At 45.0% G+C, this 17,049-nt stretch overlaps 1 protein-coding gene across 1 annotated transcript in view; it reads left to right on the top strand.

The window, feature by feature from the left end:
* LOC144668399 (multiple C2 and transmembrane domain-containing protein 2-like) overlaps positions 1-17,049 on the top strand; it is a 474,049-nt gene that overhangs the window by 372,925 nt on the left and 84,075 nt on the right. The window contains exon 18 of the mRNA XM_078530407.1: positions 16,188-16,307. Coding sequence (XP_078386533.1) covers positions 16,188-16,307 — 120 coding nt within the window. The remainder of the gene's footprint in view (positions 1-16,187; positions 16,308-17,049) is intronic.

The following is a 17,049-nucleotide window of genomic DNA, read 5'->3' as shown; positions in this document are numbered from 1 at the left end:
CTGAATACAGTGGAACATTTCATTAATACAGGTCTATGCCTAAAATTAAGGATCATATTTAGGTCAATTTTATATTCGTGCCTGAATATTCCAGCCTCAGGTTATGGTAGAGACAGCATTCTTTTACATAATTCACTCAGGTTACAACATCTCAACAAAACTGAAACTCAGTCTAAAAAAAAAGACCTGAAAAAGCTCGGTTGCGGAGTCCCCAGATCATGAACCAACCTTTGAATGCATTCCTTGGCCCTTTGTATACCTCTGGGCTATCAGCACTCCATCCTTTTGTCTGTTGACGTTTCTCATGTTTTGACCTGTTTCTTGCTGGTTAACACCACATTTCTGCTGCCAAACTCTGTCAGTGCTTCTTCTGAGTTCTTTGACTCAATACTTGTTTTACTTAAAGGACCATTCTTGCCCTTTTGCAAAGCAAAACAAACTAAAAGTGCTAAGCGTTGATATCCTGATGGAATTTTGAGTTCCCTTTGGGTTCACTCTTTTTGTGATCTGAATTACGTTGCATAATTATATCTGCTCCAATGAGTTGGAAAGTGCCACCAATAACCTCCAAGTGTGGATTATACCTTTTACAAAAAGAGGAAGAGGGGAGATGGTGGCGGATTGGTAATGTCACTGGTCAGCCCAGAGGCCCAGGCTATACTGAGGACGTGGGTTCAAATCCCACCATGGCAGTTGGTGAAATTTTGATAAAATCTGGAATTGAAAGATAGCATCAGTAATGGTGACCATGAAATGATCATCATTGTCATAAAAATCCATCCGGTTCATTAATGCCCTTTAGGGAAGGAAATCTGCCGTCCTTAGCAGGCCTGGCCTACATGTGACTCCTGGCCTACGTGTGACTTCAGGCCCACAGTGTGGTTGACTCTTAACTGCCCTCTGAAATGGCCTAGCAAACCGTTCAGTTCAAGGGCAGTTAGGGATGGGCAACAATTGTCAGCCTTGCCAGTGATGCCCGCATCTCATGAAGGAAAAAAAAAGAGCTTCCCTTTCTGGTTTCCATTCCAAATCCCATTTGTCTACCTCGGCCTGTGTAATGTGACACATTTAGTTTCCAGCCCGGTCAGTTAAGTTAAAATTACAGCTATGTGTAGCTTCTGCTATATTGTAGGAAATGTGGCAACCAACACAGCAAGATCCCACAAACAGCAAGAACCAGATGATCTGTTTTCATTTAATGATGTTGGTTGAGGGTTTAGTATTGGCCAGAACACCAAGGAGGACTCCCTTGCTTTTCTTAGAAATAGGTCCACAAGGATCTTTTATGTCCACCTGAGAGGTTAGGTACAGGCCTCGGTTCAACGTCTCATTCGAATGACAACACCTCCAGCAATGCTGCACTTCCTCAATACCGCACTGGAGTGTCAGCCTAGATTATGGCCTAGATTTTCATCCTCACATCGGTGTGCAGAGTCAGGAGAATTCCTGGCTCTGCAAAGCCCGACTTCTATAAATGTGGACCCAAGTGTCAGATTTTCAGTCCAGGGGTGTGGGCTCTAATCGGAGTAGGGGCAGGTGACACCAGAAGTAATGTAGGGTCAGAGGCTCCAGCGGGGGTTGGGTGACTTGGGTGCATTTAAAAAGGGGGCTTTCAGAAAGGTTCCTTTGAGAGGTAAGGCATCATGGGGTGAAGTCCGTGTGCTTCGGAGGAGGCATCATTGCCTTATCAGGTGAGTGGGAACTCTAAACGTTGTCCCACTGTTAGGCTGACCCTATCAGGTGCTTTCCCTAGGGAATATCGTCATTGTTGCTGCCCATTCACAATATACTGTACTGAAGCACAAACCCTGGAACGGATTGACAAGACACAGCCATAGAGATGGCGTCGTCTTTACACCACTACCTGGTAAAGATATCCTGCAGTAATTCACTAGCTACCAGACCTCAGGGGATGAATGATGAACAGTGCCAGGGTCGTTAGTTCATCCACTTGTCTTCTTGCTAATCAGATATCAGGATGCACCCACACGGTTAACCCTTGACCAGGTTCCTCACATTTGCACACAGTCATGGCATAACACTGTGACTAAGAGGGAGTAATGCAATAAGGCTGTCAGCGCCCGCGGAGCACAACATGCTATCTTGGAGTCACAGCCACAACATCCATGGCAGCATGCATTTGTGTCGAGAAATTTTCTCCTCCGACCTTTACAGTACTCGTTGATGGTATGGTGAAAATGGGTAGTGCGTGTAAGCACACCAAGGTGAACGAGAGCATTGTAAGCTGAATGGCTCATGGCCTTTTGCGCCTTACATTTGTATTGTTAGACTGTCGCACAGAGGAGACACTGGGGAAGCGATGGGTCCAGCTGCCCGATGCTTCTCAGACCAAGACCTGCAAGTATGAAGAGGCCCAGAAGAGGAGAGCAGCCCTGTACCCTGCTGGCTGGCATAATCCATAATGAAGCCACCACAAAGAAGGCCTGGATTCAAATTTGGGCTTCGGTGAGCGCAACAGGAGACCATGAGAGATCATGGATTCAGTGCTGGAAAAGGTTCAGCAATCTGCTGCTTCCTGGCAAGGTGACTAGCTTGACTCATGCCCACAGAAGTTCAAGTGAGGGGTCATATCTGAATGCTGCAGCTAATGTGAGAGACCTGGTACATACCTCTGCTATAGCATTGTGGCTTGTTTGTGTAAGCTGCTCAAGCAGGTGCACCCAGAACAGATGTGAATGAGCACTGTGATGCACAAACACAGTGAAGAGAAATATCCCTCCCTGCACTATATACCAGGCTAACTTAAAATCATGTTGCAGTTGTAGTCGAAGAGGGGGAGGAATGCCATGGAGATGGCCTGGACTGGGAGTGGGTCAGCCTGGTCGAACAGATGGTCATGGAGTTTGTCAGGGTGACTGAGCAGCTATCTGTTGGTGATGGTGAATCGCTGGCAGCAGATGATAAAGGCGATGGCAAATGCACCTTGGAACATGGTGGTAATGATGGAGGTCATGCTGTCAGTTCACTGAGCACAAAGGGACATTGGCATGAGAGGAAATTGAAGGGTGGGGGTTGCGTCATAAGGGCATGTGGGCATGGTTATGGCAGTGGCGTGCATCAGAGCGTGCTTTCATAATGTGAAGGGCTCTCCCTAAATAACTCATTTAGTGTCTCACACAAGTCCTAGTTCTGCTCACTTGACACCCACCCACCCCTCCCCCCTCCCCGGGGCCAGATCACCCCTCGGGCATCAAGAGGAGGAAGAGATGTCCGAGGAGGCAGCGTCAGCCTGACTAGCTCACACTGGCTAACTCAGATACCAGCACATCGGGGGGATATAGTGCGCATGTAGAGTCAGTGGCACAGGGTGAAAGACACCTCAACAGAGGTGACAGGTGGTGTCAGAGCCCTCCTCGGAGGAGTGGGGGAAAGTCACGATGATGCTGCAGTGGGCAGGAACGTGGAGCCTCAAGAGTCACCTGTTGAGCCACAGGGTTTGGACAATCAGCAGCCGATGAGTGGACATCTGGCAGAGTCCCCTGAGCCTCTGGGAGCTCTAGGACTGCGAGTGGAGGAGGCCATTACCATCATGAGATCCAAATTGTCCCGGGGGCTCAGTCACATGAGCTCCGACCATGAGAGATTGGCCAATCTCATGGAGAGGCAAGGCTGAATGCAAGAGCAGTGCCTCAGCCAGGAAACGGTGCAAGTGTCCCTCAGTAGCCTGGATCAGTCTGCTCAGAGTATGAGCGCTGACATCTGTGGAATACATGAGGAGCTGCACACCTCTAACGGGACAGTTGCACTGTTGGCATAGCCGCTGCTAAAATGGACAACTGCTGCGCAGCAGTGGCCAAGTGCACCAACCCCATCTGAAGGCCAACCCAGGGCTGTGAAGGTCACTGAGAAGGGTAAAGTTACCCTCAGCATCTTCTACCTCCCCAGCCCTTCTGCCAAAGCTCTTGTCTACCCCACAGGTGCCAGTGGCCACGGCTGCCCACGCAGAGGTCACGGCTGCCCAAGCAGAGGTCAAAGTCTAAAGGTGCCTGCACAACGTGGCTGGCCATCATACTCCTCATTGCCATATACAACAAGAAGTGAGCAGCATATTCCACCTCCTCCAAGGCAATACTTCGGAGGAGTGTGCTTGAGCGTGGGGTGTCGTCTCGCCTAAAGAACTATTGGGTTCACCATGGTTTCCCTTTTCACATTGTAAATGTCACATCTGAGCACTTTTTGAATATACGTACGTACACTCGTAGACGACTCAGTGTGTGTGCACTGCAGAACACAGAAAGAATGTTAATGTTATAAAGGGCATCCTTACCAGTGATAATGAAGGCATCATGCTGAAGTCCACCTTTCATTGAAGTTATGAGGAACAACGGTGTGGCCAGATTTGTGAGGCATTGGAAGGCTTCTTCCTTCTCTGGTCTATCACATAATAATCCAGTGTTCAAAGGCTCAAGCACTGAGATGCTCCTTGCATCTTTCGTTGCCCATCCATGCTTAACTTTGAAGGAGGCTCAATGATCAGATTGCACAAACAGATGCAGATCAGCAGGTGCATCTCAAGCAAGCGTGCTGGGTGCAAGGCGTTCAACAGCATGGCAGTGTCACGCATTGGCTGAGGTGTTAGCATCGCAGGTCAAGATGCCAAGTATGCTCCAAGGAATATTGTTCTGCTGCCTCACTACGTTGGCAGCATTTGCATTCCAGGTGGCAGAGGATGTGCTTTGTGAGGGAAGCCAAGGCGTGTGGATGCCAGGAATGTTGCTGGTGCCCATGGCAGACATTAGACCATTGGCCAGATGGATGGTGCCCAAGTTCACTTAAAGAGCTGTTGTTGCAGAGTTGTGGGTTTATCCAGCGCAATATGTCTTATCTGCATGTATGTTGGCAAATACAATCATATCAGCATGTATTGGGTGTGAAGTCTTAAGACATAATGTCACTCTCAGCATTGTGGACATGGATTGAGTATGCACAGGGTGGCAGCTTTGGGCACAGGGTGGCAGCTTTGGGCACCTAATTTACGGGCACTGGTGTTTAAGGTTGTAAAGAGCTTATTACGATGTGTGTTTGCAATATGCTGAGGCCCATGATTGTGATGGTAAGGGTTGTAGCCATTTTAATGTGACTGAGTCACACTCAAAGATGCTTCTTCTTTCCTTTGTCAGGGATGGGTGTTCACCTGGGTAGTTGTGGCGTCATTGTAAAAGTTCTTTAGTTGGAAGTTGCTCACCAGGGACTGACTGATGGCAAGTGTAAGATTGGAGGACCCTATGTGAATCTGTTTTGCACATGGACACGTCTGGCGATGAGCCCCTCCTGCACAGAGTCATCCCAGGCTCATCCGCCATTTTCTGTCTGTCGTTGTGAAAATCCAGGCCTATTCAGGTCTCCAGAGTGGGACTCACAGCCTCTAACTCAGGTGTGAGAGTGCCACCCAATAGCCACTGGTATTCAAGATTATTTACCTTTTTTTTTCATTTATTCTTCATGGGATTTGGGTGTCACTAATAAGGCCAGCATTTGTTGCCTATCCCTAATTACCCTTGAGCTGAGTGGCTTACTGGACCATTTCATAGGGCAGTTAAGAGTCATTGCTGTGGGTCTGGAGTTAAATCTAGGCCAGACTAGGTAAGGGTGGTAATTTCCTCCCAAAAAGGACATCAGTAAACCAGATGGGTTTTTATGACAATCAACAATAGTTTTATGTCACCATTACTGAGACTAGCTTTATATTCCATATTTATTAACTAAATTTAAATTCCTCCAGCTGCCATGGTGGGATTTGAACCTGCTTTCCCCAAAGCATTAGCCTGGTCTTCTGCATTACTGGGCCAGTGACATTACTACTACACCCGCCATCTCCCCCCGGCTATATATGTAGAAGAGCGACTGACAATCCCACAGATTGCTTTATGACTGAGCAGGAAGCTCCCGCGTTTACGTATAAACAAACGAATTAGGAACAGGAGTAGGCCACTCGGCCCTCGAGTCTGCTCCGTCTTTCAATCAGATCATGGCTGATTTGAATGTAACCTCAACCCCACATTCTTGCCTACCTCCGATAACCTTTCACCCCCACCGTGTTAATCAAGAATCTATCTAGCTCTGCCTTAAAAATATTCAAGACTCTGCTCCCACCGCCTTTGGAGGAAGAGAGTTCCAAAGACTCCTAACGCTTTCAGAGAGAAAATTTCTCCTCATCTCTGTCTTAAATAAGCGAGCCCTTATTTTTAAGCAGTGACAGCGACCCTTAGTTCTAGATTCTCTCACAAGGAGAAACATTCTCTCCACATCCACCCTGTCAAGACCCCTCAGGATCTTAAAGGTTTCAATCAAGCCAACTCTTACTCTTCTAAACTCCAGTGGATACAAGCCTAACCTGTCCAACCTTTCCTCATAAGACAACCCACCATTCCTGGTATTAGTCTAGTAAACCATCTCTGAAATGCTTCTAACACATTTACATCTTCCCTTAAATAAGGAGACTATACTCCAGATGTGGTCCCGCCAGTTCCCTACATAACTGAATCATAGCCTCCCTACTTTTGTAATCAATTCCCCTCACAATAAATTATTAGCTTTCCTAATTACTTGCTGTACCTGCATACTAGCCTTTTGTGATTCATGCACTAGGACACCCAGATCTCTCTGAAACTCTGAGCTCTGCAATCTCTCACCATTTAGATAATTAGCTTTATTATTCTTCCTGCCAAAATGGACAATTTCTCATTTGCCCACATTATACTCCATCTGCCAGATCTTTGCCTACTCACTTAACCTATCTATGTCCCTTTGTAGTCTCCTATGTCCTCTTCACAATTTACTTTCCTACCTATCTTTGCGTCTTCAGCAAATTTAGCAACCATTCCTTTGGTCCCTTCATCCAAGTAATTTATATAAATTGTAAAAAATTGAGGCCCCAGCACTGATCCCTGTGGAACACCACTCGTTACATCCTGCCAACCAGAAAAAGACCCATTTATGCCAACTCTCCGCTTCCTGTTAGCTAGCCAATTTTCTATCCATGCCAATATGTTACCTACACCATGAGCTTTTATTTTTCACAAGAACCTTTGATGTGGCACCTTATCAAATGCCTTCTGGAAATCTAAGTACAGTACAGCTACCGGTTCCCCTTTGTCTACAGCACATGTGACTCCTTCAAAGCACTCCAATAAATTGGTTAAACATGATTGCCCTTTCACAAAACCATGTTGCCTCTGCCTAATTACCTTGAATTTTTCTAAGTGCCCTCTTATAACATCTTTAATAATAGCTTCTAACATTTTCTCTATGACAGATGTTAAGCTAACTGGCCTATAGTTTCCTACTTTCTGTCTCCCTTTTTGAATAAAGGAGTTACATTTGCTATTTTCCAATCTAATGGAGCCTTCCCCGAATCTAGGGAATTTTGGAGAATTAAAACCAGTACATCAACTATCTCATGACTCACTTCTTTCAAGACCTTAGAGAGAAGTCCATCTGGACCCGGGGATTTGTCAGCCCGCAGCCCCAACAATTTGCTCAATGCCACTACCCTGGTGATTGTAATTATCCCAAGTTCCTCCCTCCCTTCCATTTCCTGATTTACATCTATTTCTGGGATGTTACTTGTGTCGTCTATAGTGAAGACCAAAACAAAATACCTGTTTAATTCATCCGCCATTTCCCTACTTTCCATTATCAATTCCCCAGATGCACTATCTATGGGACCAACGCTCACTTTGTTAACTTTTTTCTTATTTAAGTGTCTATAGAAACTCTTACTATCCGTCTTTATATTGCTAGCTAGTTTTCTCTCGCACTCTAACTTTCTCTAATTCTCTCTTAATCTTTTTGTCGTTCTTTGCTGTTCTTTGTATTCTTTACAATCATCTGACCTGTCACCCGTCTTTGCACAATTATAAGCTCCTTCTTTAAGTTTGATACTGTCTTTAACTTTTTTAGTTAACCACGGATGGTGGGCCCTCCCCTTGGAATTTTTCTTTCTCATTGGAATGTACGTATTCTGTGTATTCTGAAATATCCCTTTAAATCTTTGCCACCGAACCTCTCTTGACTTATCCCTTAACCTCATTTGCTAGTTCACTTTAGCTAGTTCCACTTTCATGCTCTCATAATTTTCCTTATTTAAGTTTAAAATACTAGTCTTGGACACACTCATCTCTTCCTCAAAATGAATGTGAAATGCAATCATATTATGATCGCTGCTACCTAGGGGTGCTTTCACTATGAGGTTATCAATTAATCCTATCTCGTGGCACAGTATCAGGTCTAGTATAGCCTGCTCTCTGGTTTGCTCCAGAACGTGCTGTTCTGAGAAACTATCCCGGAAACACTTTATGAACTCCTCATCTACGCTACCTTTGCCCATCTGATTTTTCCTGTCTATATGTAGATTAAAATCTCCCATGATTATCACCATAGCTTTCTGACAAGCTCCCATTATCTCTTCTTTACACTCTGTCCTACTGTGTAGTTACAATTAGGGCGCCTGTACACCACTCCCACAGGTGATTTCTTGCCTTTATCATTTCTCATCTTAGCCAAAACCACTTCTATATCCTGGTTTCCTGAACTTAGGTCATCCCTCTCTAATGTGTTAACACCATCATTAATTAACAGAACCACCTCTCATCTTTTCCTAACTTCCTGTCCTTCCTAAATTTCACGTACTCTTCAATGTTCAGGTCTCAATCTATGTCATCCTGTAGCCATGTCTCTGTAATGGCTATCAAACCGTACTTATTTATTTCTATTTGCGCTATCAGTTCACCTGTTTTGTTTCGAATGCTACCTGTGTTTCAGTTCAGGGCCTTTAGTTTTGTCCTTTAATTATTTTTGTAGCATCTAGACTTATCTGCTGATTTACTCTTAAATTTGTACTTTCCATCCCTTCCTGTCATGGTCTGCTTATCATTTCCCATATTAGTACCTTTCTCTCGTGCCTTGTCTCTACTCTTTGGTTTACCACATTTTCCCAAATTCGATCCTTTGCCCCCACTATTCAGTTTAAAACCCTCTCTACTTCCTCAGTTATGCAGCTGGTGAGGACACCAGCCACAACGTGGTTCAGGTGTACACCGTCCCAATGGTACAGATCCCACTTTCCCCAATGCCGGTGCCAGTGCCTCATAAACTGGAACCCCCTTCTGCCACACCAGTCTTTGACCAAACATTCATTTCTTTAATCTTATATTTCCTATGCCAATTTGAATGTGGCTCAGGTAATAATACAGAAATTATTACCTTTGAAGTTCTGCTTCTTAATTTGGTGCCAAGCTCCTCATACTGACTAGGCAAAACCTCCTTCCCTATCTTCCCTATGTCGTTGGTACCTATATGGACCATGGCCACTAGACCCTTCCCATCCCACTGCAAGTTCCTCTCCAGCCCTGAGGAAATGTCCTGAACCATGGCACTGGGCAGGTAACGTAGCCTCCTGGACTCTTGCTCCTTGCTACAGAAAGCAGTGTCAATCCCCCTTACTATGCTGTTCCCTACTACTACTACAGTCCTTTGAGCCCCTCCCACTTGAATGACTTCGTGTACCACAGTGCCATGGTCAGTCAGCTCACCCACTCTGCAGCCCCTACTCTCATCCAAACCAGCTGAAAGAGCCTCAAACCTGTTGGACAATTGCAGAGACTGACACTTCTGCGCTCCTGCCCTCTGGCTCCCCTTACCTGCCTCAGCTGCAGTCACACCCCTCTGACCACCTTCCAGATCATAAGACTCTACTAAGGGGTGTGACGACCTCCTGGCACAAAGCATCCAGGTAACTCGCGCCTGATGTGTCGCAGTGTCCGCAGCTTAGCTTCCAGCTCAATGACACTGAGCTGAAGCTCCTCCAGCCATTGACACTTACTGCAGAAGTGCTTGTCCTGGATAACACTGGTATTCAGGAGCTGCAGCAGGATCCCACATGCTGCAGCCGTGACTCATCACCTGCCCTGCCATACTTACGTGCTTTAATTAATTACTTAATTACTTGATTCAATTAGTTACTTTATTTTACATATTTATTAATCTTATCACAAATTCTTGTACCATCTTAAACCTTAAGAATGGAATAGACTTTGATCACTTACCAGACACTCACAGTTAGTTTCTTCCCTTTCAGTAGAGCAAGAACCAGTTCCTACAGGGTGAAAAAGTTAGAAAAAGCAAGTCTCCCTCCCTTCTCCACCAAACTCCCTCAGCTCACCAAACTCTCATGCTCCGTTGAAATGGCACTCAGTGCTGGTCGCTCTGAGAATCTCTGAAGTTATATTTTCCAAACAAAGGGATTAGCTGAGCCCGGGTACAGCAAGACCAGTTCAAGCTGGTTTCCTTAATTATTTACTTCAGCTGCTGCTAATGGATAGCTTCTATCTCCCTGCTTAGGCCCCTGGATGAGACTTAGAATTTAAACAGTACTTGCAGTTAAATGTTAAGTACAAGCAATATTAGATTTTTAGAAAGATATTTAAGTTTCCCTCAGCTCACCAAACCCTCACGCTACATTGAGGTTGCCCTCGGCGTGCGATGCATGATCTGTGCTGTGTTAACTGATCTTGGCAGTGGCACCGAATTGTCACAATTGTCACGTTTCGCGGAAGATACTCCCTGGTTCAGGGACAGGAAAATTCAAGGATCGCTCCCACTCTGATTCATATCCAATGGCAGCGTTGCTAGAAACCTCAAGCCCATGCGTGTGCGCTGCGGACGGGACCGGGCTTCGCTGCGATCTCTCCTGTGCCTCAAGTAGCTGGCTAGTTGCCATTCACTGCAGAGGAATAAATGGATCACGGGTGATGGTTGGCCACTCGACTTAAGTTAACCAAGGGCAGGGGCATCCATTGGACAACGCCCAAGTGAGTTAATGCCCTCAGGGCAGGAAGAACCGTGAACAAAACACTGCCGAACAATATAAAGATTAAATTCGGTAGGAAAAGGAAAAATATTGCAAGGCCTTGGGATAAGAGCAGGGAGAGTGGGGCTAATTGGAAGCTTTTTCAAAGAGCTGGAACAATGAGCCAAATGGCCACCTCCTGTGCTGTATTATTCTGTGAAAGGCACAGCACCAGGTAAAGTCTCCATCAATTATTTTACTCACTTAAACCATAGTCTACAATTATCTAATATGGGCCTATCTCTCCTGCGCCTGCCCTAGTTTAGTCCAAATTACCTAAGTATGTCCCTTTCCTTTAAATTGGTTAGTTTTTCAAGCTGTATGACTGCAGGTTTCTAAATGTATTTGCAGTGACTTAGAAGGCATTTGCATTTTACTTGGCCTGCGCTGGGTCTGTTAAATTATTCCCCTGGTAGAAGGTTATTGGATTTTTACACTTTATTTTAAGGCGATTATTTTTGCATGAACTTACAGTACAATTGTTACACTTAATAAGTGTTTTTATTACTGAGCCTTTAGCCATAATATATGGGCCATTGACTGCTCTAAACAAGTTATTAGTTACATCTTTTCTATGCTGCAAGTGTGACCTATGAATAGTTTCATAAAATAATTATCAGATATGCTGTGCAGTTTAAAACATTTTGAGGAAGGGCAAGTATTAAAACAGGAAAAAAATGCAGTTACCAGATGTGTGTTTAAGCCCGTGAGTATTTAATTTTTATTGGAAAATGAAATATGAAACCTAATTTTACAGATTTTTGTCCTGATGGGGTGTCGAGTGTAGTTCAAGGCGTTGGATATTTTAGGAGTTAGATGTGAAAACAAATGGAATGGCATCCAGTTGGATTGGTGCAGTTGCTTTGCCTTCTCCATTGATCCTAACCATCTCAGGGGTGAAATATTTTTTAAAAAAATCTTTAAAGCTGTTCTCACCTTCAGTTTGGTTTCAAACAGAAATATAATTTTTCATTTTGTCATTGGGGCCCAGGTTTTAAACCAGCTATCCCAGGTCAGGCAGGAAATTGAAAATCCTGCCTCTCGCTCCCGCCTTTTCTGGCCACCTTTTTTTTTCATCTGTTCTTGGGACGTGAGCATCACTGGCAATTCCGGCATTTATTGCCCCTCCTTAGTTGCCCTTCAGCAGGTGATGGTGAGCCACCCACAACTGAGTAGCTTGCTAGGCCATTTCAGAGAGCAGTTGAGAGTCAACCACTTTGTTGTGGGTCTGGAGTTACACGTAGGCCAGACCGGGTAAGGACAGCAGATTTCCTTCCCTAATAGGCAATGCTTCTCAAACCTCTTCCCACTGTGACCCCAGTTTGATGCTTAAAAATGGTTGTGCTCTCAGAGTAAGAGTGGAGGCTGGGGGCGGTAAGGGTATGAGAGCGAGGAGGGGTAGCGTTGTGAGAGTAGGGGTGGTGAGGTAGCATTGTGAGAGTAGGGGTGGGGGGTGAGGTGGGGATGGTGCAATGTTTCTTTCGCCAACCATTATGCAGGCTCTGATGGAGGCAGTGATGGGCCCTTGAAGCTCATCCCCTTAGGGCACACCTTCCGAACCAGGGCAAGATAAAGAAATTGTGCGAGCACTTGTCATGGGGCCTCAGAGCCGATTCCAGCTGTGACCCCAATTGCCCGCCCCACGACCCACGGTTTGGGAACCCCTGCCTAAAGGACATTAGTGAACAGGATGGGTTTCTATGACAACTCACTAGTTTCGGAATCATTACTAATGGGGTTAGCATACCCTAGATTTTATTAATTAATTGAATTCAAGTTCCTCCAGCTGTCTTGATGGGATTAGAACTCAAGTCTCTGGGGCATTAGTTGGGGCCTCTGGATTATTAGTCCAGTAATGCTGCCATGATATTTGCCATGACTCAGTAGGCAGGGACCTACTTAAGATTGAAAAGCTGCGGTCTGATGACATCATTGGTGCCGTGACACAGTTTAAAGGTCTGTGCAGGGAGTATCCTGCTCTGACTGCTGTGCAGCAACAGGACGGGAGGAGTTGACTGACCAGAGCTAAGTTTTAAAACTTTGCCTTTGAACTCCATGTGGGCCAGGAGGAGCAGGAATGCTCATGTCCCACCACAGACCTCACAAGGAGTCCATGCAGACTCCTCAGCCTGGTATTTCCCCCAAACTTTTATTAATAGGAAACCTGGCGTGCTTTTTCCACTGCAAAACACTTTGCAGCCAACGAAGTACTTTTGAAGTGTAGGCACAGTTGTAGAGTGGGAAATGCAGTAGCCAACTTGTGCACAGCAAGCTCCCACAAAAAGAAATAATGACCAGATGGTCTTTTTTTAGTGCTGTTGGTTGAGGGGTAAACATTGGCCAAAACTAGGAGGGGAGCTCCCATGCTATTTGTCAAAAGAGAGGTCAGACGGGGCCTCGGGTTAATGGCTCATCCAAATGATTGAAAACATAGCAAACCACAGCATGTTTTATTGCAAGTTGGGAAGTCTCGACACAAAGTATTTACCGCCGGAAGTTTTTCTTTCTTTGAAGGCAAACAGTTGGAACTAATGGTTTGCAGTTTCTGTCAATGCCGTCGATCTGGATGGTGAAGTGCAAGTTTCACTTCAATTTTGAATTGAATACCTTTCATGATTCTCCTGGCGTTTCCTGTGGATACACTGGGCTGGCATGGAATGAAATGGAAACTGCCGTAAGGACAAACTACGGGAGGTCACATTTACTTTCGGAGTACCAGGCTCCGAACTGGAAGTTGCTCTCAGTCGCTTTCGTGGCACAGAATTAAATGTTGCCTAAAGGAGAGACATTTTGTTGAAGCTTTTCAGCTTGTACTGATCAGGACAAACGCAAGAATTCCAAATTTCAGACAGTTTATACTGCAGTCTCAGTATAAATTGTTGTGATCGTTGAAACTTGGCATTCTTGTGTTTGAGCAAGATGACAAACTGCGACAACGCGGGCTGCATTTAGGGGGCATGTTTTGGGCAGGGGGGGGCACATAAAATAGGGCGGGTGCACACAAACCACCTTCCCGCCCATCCCCGAGCTCACCCCCATTTTATGGGGGCGGTGGGCGGCCGTCCAAATCACCAGCTCTCCCACCATCTTCAAATAAGTAACCAAGTGTCACTTAGGCTCGTCCTCAAGCCAATTGATCCTGATAATATTCTCCCCGTGCCATAAAACATTTAATGTGGGCAGTCGGGCGGGAGTAGGGCGGCCCAATCTTTTACCAAAGTTTCTCCTTCCCAACAATAACAACAACTCGCATTCATATAGCACCCTTAATGTAGTAAAATGACCCAAGGCACCTCACAGGGGCATAATCGCCGCCAAACAACATGAGGTATTAGCACAAATAACCAAAAACTTGGTCAAAGAGGTTGGTTTTAAGGAGCGTCTCAAAGGAAGAGAGAGAGGTGAAGAGGGTTAGGGAGGGAATTCCAGAGCTTAGAGCCTAGGTGGCTGAAAGCAAGAACAGCAATGGTGAGTGAAGAAACAACCATCAGTTACCAGATGTTGTTTTGAGGGTTATTTGTATTCCATTGTTTTTTTTTAAGGTTATTAAGATCTGAAGTTACTACTTTATTTATCCCTTGCCTTCTACATATTCGAATAGCGCATACCGCTCAGTTTATTTTAGATTGCCCCTGAAAGCACATGTTACATAACACAGTCCTTGTCAAATAATATAACTCAAATCATGATGGGCTATCACTGTCTACGAAGGACACCCCATCAGGGAATGCCCACTGCCAGAACGTACAAGTCACATTCACAACTTTCGAACCATTGCCCCGTACTTGGCGTTGTTTCTGTGTCAACAGCTGTTCTCAGGATTCTGCCCCACAATGTAAACAGTGGGAGGGGGGATTTTCTAGAATACAAGACTGCTTCCTTTTAAACTATGTACAACAGCAGAACGACAGACACTGCCATAAAAACAGAAGATGCTGGAAATACTCAGCAGGTCTGGCAGCATCTGTGGAGAAAGAGAAAAACAGAATTGAAGTTTAGAGTCCATATGACTTCTTCAGCGCTGAAGAGAGGTAGAAATGTGTTAGATTTTGTGTTATTGAAAAGAGGGTGGTGGAGCAAAATAGAAGGTCAGAGATAGGGTTGGAGGTCAAGAGCGATTAAATGACAAAGATGTCGATTAGGATTATATTCGGTGTAGTTCAGAAGAATGAGGGGGGGGATCTCATAGAAACCTATAAAATTCTAACAGGACTAGACAGGGTAGATGCAGGTAGGATGTTCCCGATGGTGGGGGAGTACAGAACCGGGGGTCACAGTCTGAGGATATGGGGTATACCATTTAGGACTGAGATGAGGAGAAATTTCTTCACCCAGAGAGTGGTGAGCCTGTGGAATTCGTTACCACAGAAAGTAGTTGAGACCAAAACATTGTATGTTTTCAAGAAGGAGTTTGATATAGCCCTTGGGGTGAAAGGGATCAAAGGGTATAGGGAGAAAGCGGGAGCAGGCTATTGAGTTGGATGATCAGCCATGATCATACTGAATGGCGGAGCAGGCTTGAAGGGCCGAATGGCCTACTCCTGCTCCTAGTTTCTATGTTTCTACGTCATGGACATAAGATAAAGAGCGCGGTGATGATAGTATTAAAGACAAAAGCAGGTGTTAATAGCAGCATAAAGGTCAGCCCTGTCTGAAAGCAAGATAGCAGAATGAATAAATAGCAGAACAAGGGTCAACACTTTCTGAAAGCAAAACATGAGAACAAGATACAGATTGGTACTTTGGAGCTGGGGGTGGGGTGGGGGGAGGAACGACAGGGGTGGAAAAAAATTAAAATAGAGATAGAGGACAAAGTTCGTGGTCTGAAGTTATTGAACTTGATGTTAAGCCCAGAAGGCTATAAAGCACTTAATCGGAAAATGAGGTGCTGCTCTTCCAGTTTGCATTGGGCTTCACTGGAACACTGGAGCAGGCCGAGGACAGAAATGTGAGCATCAGAGCAAGATGGTGAATTGAAATGGTAAACGACAGGAAGGCCGGGGTCCTGCTTGCGGACTGAGCAAAGGCGTTCCTCAAATTGGTCACTCAGTCTGCCCTTAGTCTCCCCAGTATAGAGGGGACTGCAGTGGGAGCAGCGAATCCAGTCGACTAAATTGAAGGAAGTGCATGTGAGTCGCTGCTTCACAGACACTGCACCTCGCAGCATGGCTGCTGTCTTGAAGAGAACTTTAAAAAGACGACCTTTGCAGATAGTTGAAAATGTAAATCTGTCCTCCCTCTTCCCAGGTATCTAGGATGGTGTTTATTTTTTTGTTCTTTAGCTTTTCATTAATATAGTATTTCTCTTTCTTTTCAGTTGTATTTGGTAATTGTCTGGATATTTGAGATCTATATGCTTCCACTCGCCCTCTTGATGCTTTTTGCCTGGAGCTACATTCAGGTGGCTAGAGGGAAGGTTGTCAACCAGAACGACATGGTGAGTTATTAATGAGACTCTCATTTTCTAGAATTTCTGGAAGAAATGTGCCTTCTCTAACATAACTAATAATGGGCCATTGTCGTCAACCAAAAGCATAAGTCTCCCCCTCTTAAAATGGCACACCTAATAAAAATCTTGTATTTATTAAGTGCTTTTCATGATCACCCAATACACCAGAGTGCAATGAAGTACTTTTGAAGTGTAGTCACAGTTGTAATGTAGAAATGCGGCAGCCATTTTGGACACAGCAAGCCCCCACAAACAACAATGTGATAATGATCAGATAGTTTTTTTTTGTGATGTTGATTAAGGGATAACTATTGGCCAGGACACCTCCCCTGTTCTTCTCCTTCCTCCATGGGATCTTTTACACTCACCAAAACAGGCAGATGGGGCCTATCTTTAACATCTCGTCGGAAAGACTGTACCTCCAACAGTGCAGCACTCCTTCACTACCACACTGGGGTAGTCAGACTTGAATTTGGTGCTTGAGCCCTGGAGTGGGTCTTGAGCCTGGAATCTTGTGACTCAGAGGCAAGAAGGCTACCAATTGAGCCACAGTGGGCACTGTCAGAATCTCTGTAAAGACCATTAACGATTAAAGAGAAATTTGAACACCCAGTGATCAACTGAAAGAAATTATGCCAGAAAATTTCACATTTTTAAACAAAAACAAACTTCACTGTATATAAAAACAAAATTAAACAAAGCAAGCACTACTAATTTGTTATAGTTTGTT

This window comes from Cetorhinus maximus, chromosome 26 (genome assembly GCF_964194155.1).
Source record: "Cetorhinus maximus chromosome 26, sCetMax3.hap1.1, whole genome shotgun sequence".
Taxonomy (NCBI): Eukaryota; Metazoa; Chordata; class Chondrichthyes; order Lamniformes; family Cetorhinidae; genus Cetorhinus; species Cetorhinus maximus.
Note: the sequence above shows the minus strand (reverse complement) of the source record. Positions and strands in the feature narration are given on the sequence as shown.